Below are 11461 nucleotides of genomic sequence, written 5' to 3'. Positions count from 1 at the left end.
GGTTACCATTCTTCATCTCCTGTCTCGACACACCGAACACACAAACCTGATGCCCTTCTGAACTTCTGTTAAGTGTCAAGCACTACACCGGAGTACCTGGAGAGAACCCACACATACACAGGAAGAACATGCAAACTCCACAAAGAAGGGCCCCATCCAGGAGTAGAACCTGGAACCCTCTCGCTGTGAGGCGACGATGCCAACGAGAACTCACTCCAGATTGAGTAATTGTTCCACAGAGCAGGAAGTAGCTGTTTGTCAATAAAGGCTTGGAAAGGAAAAAGTTGCATCACTTTCTAGACTTTAAAATCATCATGTTCTTACATTTTGAATCACATGTTACTGCATGGTCCAACAAATGCTTATATACTATATTCTAGATTCTTTAGAAACATTCAGTTTTTATGGTTGTCTTTGCAAAGTTTAACATAAAAAAAAATTTTATGATGTGAGAGTGTCAGAAACCTTATGAAGCTCATCTTTTGCATGATCAAAATGCTTTTAATTGTACTTAAATTAGTACTTTTAATTGAACTTCTTTTTTCTTGATTTACTGTTATTTTTGTATTTATATATTTATATATAGCAATATCTCTCTCTCTCTCTAATATATATATATATACATGTATAACAATATCGGTATATATTTATATACCACTCTGTGTTAATTAATCCTGAACACAAGGTTTTAACTGCCCAACAGTTTGCTGTTGTCTGATTCTCTCTTTCATGAGCCAGATCATTTCGACAGGAGACAGATCTGGACTGCAGGCAGGCCAGTTGAACACAAACTGTTGTAAGTCACTGTGAACGAGGTCTCTCATTGTTCTGCTGATATAATTTCATTCATCTCGAGGATGAACTATTTGTCTCTCTGAAACTGCAATAATCAGAGTGATCCAACTCTCTGTTGGAGTCAGTCAGAGCATTTCCATAGAGAGCCACTTTGCATCAGCAGCACCATGCTCCAGTGCTCTGGGAGAGTTTATAGTCCTGAGAGTTGAACACTGGATGACTGACAGCTGTCCTTCATGACAACAGAAGCCACAGAAATCCTCCTCATCAAAAACATGACTTTGATCTGCGTCCTCATCTGGACTCTCCTCTGCTGCTGCTTCACAGGTAAAGTCCAGAGAATCAAACTCCTCTCCTCTATGAACATCCGTCCCTCTGAAATGAAGCCGACAAAACCATGAAGCTGCTTTATGTTTTTGTCTCTGTCTCCTCAGAGTCCAGAGGTCAGGTCACAGTGACTCAGCCTGGAGCAGTGAGCTCTGCTGTGGGAGGCTCCATCACCATCACATGTAAAATCAGTCAAAATGTGTATAACTCAGATTTCTTAGCCTGGTACCAACAGAGAGATGGAGAAACTCCTAAACTGCTCATATATCGTGCTAGCAGCAGAGCATCAGGGATTTCAGGTCGTTTTACAGGCAGTGGATCAAACTCTGACTTCACTCTGACCATCAGTGGAGTTCAGGCTGAAGATGCTGCACTTTATTACTGTCAGAGTGCTCACAACATCAACAGTCAGTGGGTGTTCACACAGTGAAAAACAGTCGTACAAAAACCTCCCTTAGTCAGACTGAACAGAAACTGAACTGACAGCTGCAGAGACTGATACAGTTCACTGAGGACACACACATTTTATGAAACATTGTGAATATTATTCTAACCATCACAGTTTGCACCATACATTAGTTTTGCTCTCTTTACTTTTCTCTGCAGACAAACACATAGAATGTTATCATGAATTTGAAGGTTAAGTTATCAATTGCATCTTGTCAAAATCTATTAAAATATAATTTTCTGTTTCCTAAAAAAAGCAAAGAGGTTCTACTGAGTGACAGTTAATAAAAAAAACAAGTAGCATGACCTTTGACCCCAAATTCACTGTGATTTTCAACTATATCGACCATGTCCAGTTTAAAGAAAATGTGAAAACACAGTTTAAAATAAAATTCCATTAGAACCATTGACTGAAAAATCAAAAATGAATCTTCTTCAAAAAGAATCCATAATACCATCCATTCACCCATTTTCTATATGCACTTGATCTGCTTGAGAGTTTTGGGGGAGCTGCAGCACTGGGAAAAACATGGAGTACACCTTTGACAAGTCACCAGTCCATCAGAGGGCCAACAGAGACACATGAGATGAACAGTCATGCATTCTCACACTCAAAGGGACAATTTAGAGACATTAGTAAATAGAATTATTTGACCTGATGTCCACATTCATTTAAAGACTTTTAAAAAGTGCCTGAAAAGTAGTCAAATCTACATGTTCTATTTTTTTTATTATATAGATCATAACAGACACAGACCATAATGTTTTCTGGCTCTGCACAATCATCTACCACATGTTGTTGAACCTTATCATCAGCTAATGACTCATTACTGCTTTACTTGGTGAAATCTCAGTGTTGCAATGCCTCAGTGAGCCAAAACTTCAGTGTAAAAAAGGTTTTATTCTGTCTGAAGATATGACACCTGATCAATAAATACATCGATCACGTGAAAGAGTAAAATAATTATCAATGTTAAAGTGAAGTCCCTGGTTGTGATATAAATTAAAGTAGAAATAAAATGCAGGTTAATTTTTGGAGGGTTTGATTGTTTAATTTGCATTTTATTTTCATCACTAAATTTCCGTGAGGCATATTTGTTTCTTGAAAAAAATAAAAAATGAAAGCTAAACAGAAAACCTAAATAAAAAGTCACCGGCACATTAAACTAAGTATAAGGAGGTTTTCAGTAAATACTTGTATAAATTCTCCCTGTTGGAGTCAGTCAGAGCATTTCCATAGAGAGCCGCTTTGCATCAGCAGCACCATGCTCCAGTGCTCTGGGAGAGTTTATAGTCCTGAGAGTTGAACACTGGATGACTGACAGCTGTCCTTCATGACAACAGAAGCCACAGAAATCCTCCTCATCAAAAACATGACTTTGATCTGCGTCCTCATCTGGACTCTCCTCTGCTGCTGCTTCACAGGTAAAGTCCAGAGAATCAAACTCCTCTCCTCTATGAACATCCGTCCCTCTGAAATGAAGCCGACAAAACCATGAAGCTGCTTTATGTTTTTGTCTCTGTCTCCTCAGAGTCCAGAGGTCAGGTCACAGTGACTCAGCCTGGAGCAGTGAGCTCTGCTGTGGGAGGCTCCGTCACCATCACATGTAAAACCAGTCAGAATGTTAATGGAAACTATTTATCCTGGTACCAACAGAGAGATGGAGAAACTCCCAAACTGCTCATTTACTATGCTAGCAGCAGAGTATCAGGGATTCCAGATCGTTTTACAGGTAGTGGATCAAACTCTGACTTCACTCTGACCATCAGTGGAGTTCAGGCTGAAGATGCTGCAGTTTATTACTGCATGGGGGAATTCTACATCAACAGTCAGTATTCGTTCACACAGTGAAAAACAGTCGTACAAAAACCTCCCTCAGTCAGACTCAGTCAAAAACTGAACTGACAGCTGTGAACTCTGATTCAGTTCACTGAAGACAAATACACACACAAAAGGACGTACGTGCATTATTGATAAATCCCACATTTAACACACATTTGATATTCATTAATGGATGCATATAAACACATTTCACTTTTTCTTCTGTCAATCAACTGTCTTTAAAAATATTACCATTAGTGCACAATATTGAATATCACAGATGACTGAAGCTCCAGTTCTCATCACAGTCATCCAGATATGATTGTGAATTATTTATATTCAAGTCTCTACAAGTACATGGAGACAATAACACTACATAAACAATAATCGACTATATTTCATGTCTCAAAATGTCTCTTTAGTTCTTAATTTTTATCCATAGAGAAACTTTCATTACTGGAAGTAGTTGGAAGATTAACAAAGATTCTAAAATATAAAACCAGCAATTTAAAATATTTATTCCATTAATGAAAAGTGGGCAACTATTCAGATTTAAAGCATGACCGTATGTAATCTATTATAGTTCAGTTCAGTGTTAATATCAGAAGTTCATGCATTTCTGAAATTCACACTGAAACACTGGAGGTATAAGTCAAAGTATAAATTACTTTATCTTAACAAGTAGAGATAAAAAAAAAATCAGTCTTTTATTGTAGAGATCATCAGATATTTATTGAGATCCATGAAGGACCAAATGTGTTAAACTGATATCTTATATGGGGTCAGCATATATCAGCATTAACTCAGAGATAAACCTCCCTAAACCTCCCTTACGCAGTCTGTTAGTTACAAATCATCTGTATCCATTTTCTTTCACATATCTCCTGGAAAAGTTGTTACCAATAGTAAATATTTTAAAACAGTTAAAACCAAAAACTGATTTAGTCTATTTCAATAAACCTGCCTCCCACTGTCAGCCGTGATGCTGATCAAATTATGATATAAAGAGTAGATTTTTATGTCAAACAAAAACTCACAACATTTGAATGCAGACGTTAAAAAACCCCATATTTTAGATAAAATGATCTTTGTGCTTTCTTCTTAGGCAATCAAGTACAACAACAATGATAATAATAATGATGATATTAAACTAAAAAGACAACTTCCTGCTGGAGTCAGTCAGAGCATTTCCATAGAGAGCGTCTTTGCATGAATGTTTCTGTACTTATGTGATGTTTTACTTTTCATTTACCATAAAACCATCGCCAAAGTGGAAAGTTTAACCCTGACCTTTCTTCTCTCCTTTTACTGCATTATTCAAATGTTTGTAATTCCACCCAAAGCACATTTAAGGCATTATTTTATACTTGCATTGAAATATAAGAAAATGAAAAGAAAAAGTATACAACAATAATTTGGCAAACTTTGAGTATATATGGGTTTAAATTAGACTAAGATTAGTGATTTGAACTTCAAACGGAAACATTTTGAGTTGGAAAAAAACAACTTTATATTCTGAATTCAGGTTGAAATTTGGTGATACCTTTATTGAGACAGATGACAGAAAAAGAAACAGAAAATATTGTATGATGAAAACTAACAGAATGCAGAAACATTCAAATATTTGCCCAGTCCCAGTCAGTGAGCTCAGAACTGGGAGCACTGGTCTCTCCTCAGTGTCTGTAAGACTGGAGTCTGGGAGCCCTGTTTGGCCTCACAGGTCACAGAGCGCACCTTCTCCCACTGCTCTGCAGGGAGCCTCAGGGTGCTGCTCCAGCTGTAATGGCCGTCATTCTCCTGCAGTAAGGAGCTCCTGCTCTCCTCGTAACTGATGCTGCCGCTGCTGGTCACCTTCCAGGACAGAGTCCAGTCTGAGGGGAAGCCCTTGTTGGCCAGACAGATGAGTGTGGCCTTCTTCTGTGAAGAGCTGACCTCCTGTAGCTCTTCAGTGGAGGGGGGCAACACTGTCAGGGAGGGGCGGACATCACCTAGGAGACACCAGTCAGCTTAGAGAACAGGAACCACACACTTGGACATCTCTACTGTCAGAGCTGATTTTCTCCTTTCAGAAGTTTCTGTCAGGTTCTGCTCCACCAGTCACTGACTAACACATTGTTTCACTTCCCTTTAAGAAACCTCTGATGCACATCAGCACGGAGAGAATCATCTCACAGTTTGATCTGAAATATCTCAAACTGTACGGGAAATTTACAAAGTAAGTTTTGCTTCAGTTTCAATTAAAAAACTTAAAAAACTCACTCACATTAAATATTCCACATATGGAGCATAAATATTGCTTTAACAAATGAACACATCCTTTATTCTAAAGGGGATTTAAAGTAACGTCTGACATGATCATTACAGATATTTTCAAATATTTCCTCTTTAGTTTAACGTTGTTCTACTTGTTAAAAATGCATGTTTTTCTCCATTGTAGAGACAGTCTTGCCACAATATTAAAAGATAGGCTTTTATATTTTCAGCAGTCAGCATTTGCTCTACTTTCACAGAAATATTGACAAATTTTAGCAAAGCCGATTTTAGCCAAGCTCTATAAGGATCAATAAAAACTATGACAGTTACAATTTCTGTCAAGAAGATATTTTTCTAAACTTCACACGTTCAAACATTAAATTAAATAAAGTCCACTTAAAACGTAAAGTAATTTATATTAAATACAGTAAAAACTTACTTCCAACCTCCAGTCTGGTTCCTCCACCAAAAGTCAAACACAGTGATACAAACTCATTGAGCCGCCGTACAAAAACCTCTGACTGCACAGAGACACGACTCTCTGACTCTGTCACACTGAACTAAATCTACATTCCCTCAAAATTCAACATTACATAGAAAAATATCTTATACTCTTGTCCTAAATGATACTTTCATGAATTTAAACGGACTTTTATCTCTGAAATCGTCACTTTTATAATCAACTTTCCATTTTAGCAAAGAAATATTCATTTAAAACATGGAAAGCGTGTTTTATTCCACAGTGCTCATTTCAAATGAAATAAATTAAATTGAGAACATACTTCTTTCAAGAAAGCAGCTAAATATTTAACTTACTTCCAACCTCCAGTCTGGTTCCTCCACCGAACGTGTACCACAGTGATACAAACTCATTGAGCCGCCGTACAAAAACCTCTGACTGCACAGAGACACGGCTCTCTGACTCTGAGACAAACAAACTCAGCAAAACATTTTGTGGAATTTGAGCTCAAATGAAAACTGAAGATCAGACTGAGCAACAAATGTTTCACAGAGTTTTATAGAAATATTTTTATTAAAAGAAGGATAGACTTATTTAATTCTGTCTTGCAAAACATATGTATGAATGGTGAGATATCAGGACCACACTGATTAACTAATAACAGATATTTATAACACATCTCATGAATTAATCCAAACATTCTTGCAAATTATTTCAGTAAACAGTGTAAATAGGCAGCACAGTAAAGTTACTGATTCATTGCTAAGCATAGACATACCTCCCTTCAGTCATTATATAAGTAAAAGGATCCACTCTCTTACAAAATGATGAAGCAATTGTGAAGGAGAATTTTTCAAACAAATTTATTCAAACAATAAGATTTAGGAGAACTCACTCCATCCTTCCACCCATCCATCTATGTTCTATACCCGCATAATCCATCGGTCAGGTCACGGGGGGGCTGGAGTCTATCCCAGCGGTCATTGGGTGAGAGGCGGGGAACACCCTGGACAGGTAGCCAGTCCATCACAGGGCCACACAGAGACAAACAACCACACACACACTCGCAGTCACTCCTCAGGACAATTTTAGAGACACCTATGAACCTAACATGTGTTTTTTTTTGACGGTGGGAGGAAGCCGGTGTGGTGTATAAGGGATGGTTGCCTTCAAACAGTCGATGTGTAGATGCTACAGGAAGAACTCTGCTGACACAGACTTGGTCGAACACCGAGGTAGTTTATTGGTCACCAGGTCCGTATCAGAATTACAGATAGATGCATCAAATCTGGAGAGATCCTTGAAGCCAAAAAGTCTGTATCATCTCTCCCTCACTGGGGCTCCAGATGTTCATGGTTACCATTCTTCATCTCCTGTCTCGACACACCCAACACACAAACCTGTTGCCCTTCTGAACTTCTGTTAAGTGTCAGGCACTACACCAGAGTACCTGGAGAGAACCCACACATACACGGGAAGAACATGCAAACTCCACAAAGAAGGGCCCCAGCCAGGAGTAGAACCTGGAACCCTCTCGCTGTGAGGCGACGATGCCAACGAGAACTCACTCCAGATTGAGTAATTGTTCCACAGAGCAGGAAGTAGCTGTTTGTCAATAAAGGCTTGGAAAGGAAAAAGTTGCATCACTTTCTAGACTTTAAAATCATCATGTTCTTACATTTTGAATCACATGTTACTGCATGGTCCAACAAATACTTATATACTATATTCTTGATTCTTTAGAAACGTTCAGTTTTTATGGTTGTCTTTGCAAAGTTTAACATAAAAAAATATTTTTATGATGTGAGACTGTCAGAAACCTTATGAAGCTCTTCTTTTGCATGATCAAAAATGCTTTTAATTGTACTTAAATTAGTACTTTTAATTGAACTTCTTTTTTCTTGATTTATTGTTAATGTTGTATTTATATATTTATAGAAAGCAATATCATCATCATCATCATCATCTGCCGCTTATCCGGGGGTCGGGTCGCGGGGGCAGCAGCTTGAGCAGAGAAACCCAGACGTCTCTGTCCCCGGCCACTTCTTCCAGCTCTTCCGGGGGGACCCCGAGGCGTTCCCAGGCCAGCCGAGAGACATAGTCTCTCCAGCGTGTCCTGGGTCTTCCCCGGGGTCTCCTCCCAGTGGGACGTGCCCGGAACACCTCCCCAGGGAGGCGCCCAGGGGGCATCCTAACCAGATGCCCGAGCCACCTCATCTGGCTCCTCTCAATGCGGAGGAGCAGCGGTTCTACTCCGAGCCCCTCCCGGATGACTGAGCTTCTCACCCTATCTCTAAGGGAGAGCCCAGACACCCTGCGGAGGAAACCCATTTCGGCCGCTTGTATTCGCGATCTTGTTCTTTCGGTCACTACCCACAACTCGTGACCATAGGTGAGGATGGGAACGTAGATTGACCAGTAAGTAGAGAGCTTCGCCTTCTGGCTCAGCTCCCTCTTCACAACGACGGGTCGGTGCAGAGCCCGCAACACTGCAGACGCCGCACCGATCCGCCCGTCAATCTCCCGCTCCATTCGTCCCTCACTCGTGAACAAGACCCCGAGATACTTGAACTCCTCCACTTGGGGAAGGATCTCATTCCCGACCCGGAGAGAGCATTCCACCCTTTTCCGGCTGAGAACCATAGTCTCGGATTTGGAGGTGCTGATTCTCATCCCAGCCGCTTCACACTCGGCTGCGAATCGCTCCAGTGAGAGCTGAAGGTCACGGCCTGACGACGCTAACAGAACCACATCATCTGCAAAAAGCAGAGACCCGATTCTGAGGTCGCCAAATCGGACACCCTCAACGCCCTGGCTGCGCCTAGAAATTCTGTCCATAAAAGTTAGGAACAGAATCGGTGACAAAGGGCAGCCCTGACGGAGTCCAACTCTCACCGGAAACGTATCCGACTTACTGCCGGCAATGCGGACCAAACTCTGGCACCGGTCATACAGAGACCGAACGGACCCTATCAAGGGGTCCGGCACTCCATATTCCCGGAGCACCCCCCACAGGACTCCACGAGGGACACGGTCGAACGCTTTCTCCAAGTCCACAAAACACATGTAGACTGGTTGGGCGAACTCCCATGCACCCTCCAGGATCCTGCCGAGGGTATAGAGCTGGTCCACTGTTCCACGGCCAGGACGAAAGCCACACTGCATCTCCTGAATCCGAGGCTCGATTATCCGACGGATCCTCCTCTCCAATACCCCCGAATAGACCTTACCAGGGAGGCTGAGGAGTGTGATACCCCTATAGTTGGAACACACCCTCCGGTCCCCCTTTTTAAAGAGGGGGACCACCACCCCAATCTGCCAGTCCAGAGGCACTGTCCCCGATGTCCACGCGATGCTGCAGAGGCGTGTCAGCCAAGACAGCCCTACAACATCCAGAGCCTTGAGAAACTCAGGACGGACCTCATCCACCCCCGGGGCCTTGCCACCGAGGAGCTTTTTGACCACCTCGGCAACCTCAGCCCCAGAAATGGGAGGCCCCGTCTCCGAGCTCTCCGACTCTGCCTCTTCCGAGCACGTGTTGGTAGGATTGAGGAGTTCCTCGAAGTACTCCCCCCACCGACTCACAACATCCCTAGTTGAGGTCAGCAAAGCCCCGTCCCCACTGTAAACAGTGTTGACTGTGAGCCGCTTCCCCCCCCTGAGACGCCGGATGGTGGACCAGAATCTCTTCGAGGCCGTCCGGAAATCGTTCTCCATGGTCTCACCGAACTCCTCCCAGGCCCGAGTTTTTGCCTCAGCAACCGCCGAAGCCGCAGCCCGTCTGGCCTGTCGGTACCTATCAGCTGCTTCCAGGGTCCCACTGGCCAAAAAGGCCCGATAGGACTCCTTCTTCAGCTTGACGGCTTCCCTCACCACTGGTGTCCACCAGCAGGTTCGAGGGTTGCCGCCACGACAGGCACCGACCACCTTACGGCCACAACTCCGATCAGCTGCCTCGGCAATGGAGTCACGGAACATGGCCCATTCGGACTCAATGTCCCCCACCTCCCCCGGGATATGGTTGAAGCTCTGCCGGAGGTGGGAGTTAAAGCTCCTTCTGACGGGGGATTCTGACAAACGCTCCCAGCAGACCCTCACAATATCGCTATAGCAATATCTCTCTCTCTATCTCTCTCTCTCTCTCTCTAATATATATATCTCACTCTGTTAATTAATCCTGAACACAAGGTTTTAACTGCCCAACAGTTTGCTGTTGTCTGATTCTCTCTTTCATGAGCTAGATCATTTCGACAAGAGACAGATCTGGACTGCAGGCAGGCCAGTTAAACACAAACTGTTGTAAGTCACTGTGAACGAGGTCTCTCATTGTTCTGCTGATATAATTTCATTCATCTCGAGGATGAACTATTTGTCTCTCTGAAACTGCAATAATCAGAATGATCCAACTCGCTGTTGGAGTCAGTCAGAGCATTTCCATAGAGAGCCACTTTGCATCAGCAGCACCATGCTCCAGTGCTCTGGGAGAGTTTATAGTCCTGAGAGTTGAACACTGGATGACTGACAGCTGACCTTCATGACAACAGAAGCCACAGAAATCCTCCTCATCAAAAACATGACTTTGATCTGCGTCCTCATCTGGACTCTCCTCTGCTGCTGCTTCACAGGTAAAGTCCAGAGAATCAAACTCCTCTCCTCTATGAACATCCGTCCCTCTGAAATGAAGCCGACAAAACCATGAAGCTGCTTTATGTTTTTGTCTCTGTCTCCTCAGAGTCCAGAGGTCAGGTCACAGTGACTCAGCCTGGAGCAGTGAGCTCTGCTGTGGGAGGCTCCGTCACCATCACATGTAAAACCAGTCAGAATGTTTATAGCTCCAACTATTTAGCCTGGTACCAACAGAGAGATGGAGAAACTCCCAAACTGCTCATTTACCTTGCTAGCAGCAGAGCATCAGGGATTCCAGATCGTTTTACAGGCAGTGGATCAAACTCTGACTTCACTCTGACCATCAGTGGAGTTCAGGCTGAAGATGCTGCAGTTTATTACTGTCAGAGTGACCACAACATCAACAGTAAGAGTTTGTTCACACAGTGAAAAACAGTCGTACAAAAACCTCCCTCAGTCAGACTGAACAGAAACTGAACTGACAGCTGCAGAGACTGATACAGTTCACTGAGGACACACACACAGAAGCACATATATGAACTATTGATTAAACTCTACGTGTAACACACATTCAATCTCTGTTAATAGATGCATATAAACACATTTCACATATTTTTCTGTAAATTAACTTTCTTTAAGAGTATTACCATTAATGCAAAATTTTCAACCCGACATTGCAGGTGACTGAAGCTCCAGTTCTCGTCACAATCATCCAAATATTAGTGTGAATT

General features: G+C 42.4%; 1 protein-coding gene across 1 annotated transcript; it reads left to right on the top strand.

The window, feature by feature from the left end:
* Positions 1-2875: 2875 nt before the first annotated feature.
* On the top strand, positions 2876-11244 carry LOC140275622 (uncharacterized). The gene is made up of 4 exons (XM_072371135.1): positions 2876-2994; positions 3102-3417; positions 10626-10729; positions 10837-11244. The coding sequence occupies exons 1-4, from the start codon at positions 2904-2906 to the stop codon at positions 11157-11159; spliced, it is 834 nt and encodes a 277-aa protein (XP_072227236.1). The 5' UTR covers positions 2876-2903; the 3' UTR covers positions 11160-11244.
* The last annotated feature ends 217 nt before the right edge of the window (positions 11245-11461 follow it).

Source organism: Leuresthes tenuis, unplaced genomic scaffold (assembly GCF_036924035.1).
Source record: "Leuresthes tenuis unplaced genomic scaffold, fLeuTen1.0.hap1 SCAF_18, whole genome shotgun sequence".
Classification (NCBI taxonomy): domain Eukaryota; kingdom Metazoa; phylum Chordata; class Actinopteri; order Atheriniformes; family Atherinopsidae; genus Leuresthes; species Leuresthes tenuis.
Note: the sequence above shows the minus strand (reverse complement) of the source record. Positions and strands in the feature narration are given on the sequence as shown.

Bases quoted from the DNA above. Each gene is read 5' to 3' on its own strand.
- LOC140275622 (XM_072371135.1), top strand. From the start codon at position 2,904: ATGACAACAGAAGCCACAGAAATCCTCCTCATCAAAAACATGACTTTG. The intron at 3,418-10,625 runs GTGAAAAACAGT...ACTGGATGACTG, and splicing joins AGTCAGTATTCGTTCACACA to ACAGCTGACCTTCATGACAA. The intron at 10,730-10,836 runs GTAAAGTCCAGA...CTGTCTCCTCAG, and splicing joins CCTCTGCTGCTGCTTCACAG to AGTCCAGAGGTCAGGTCACA.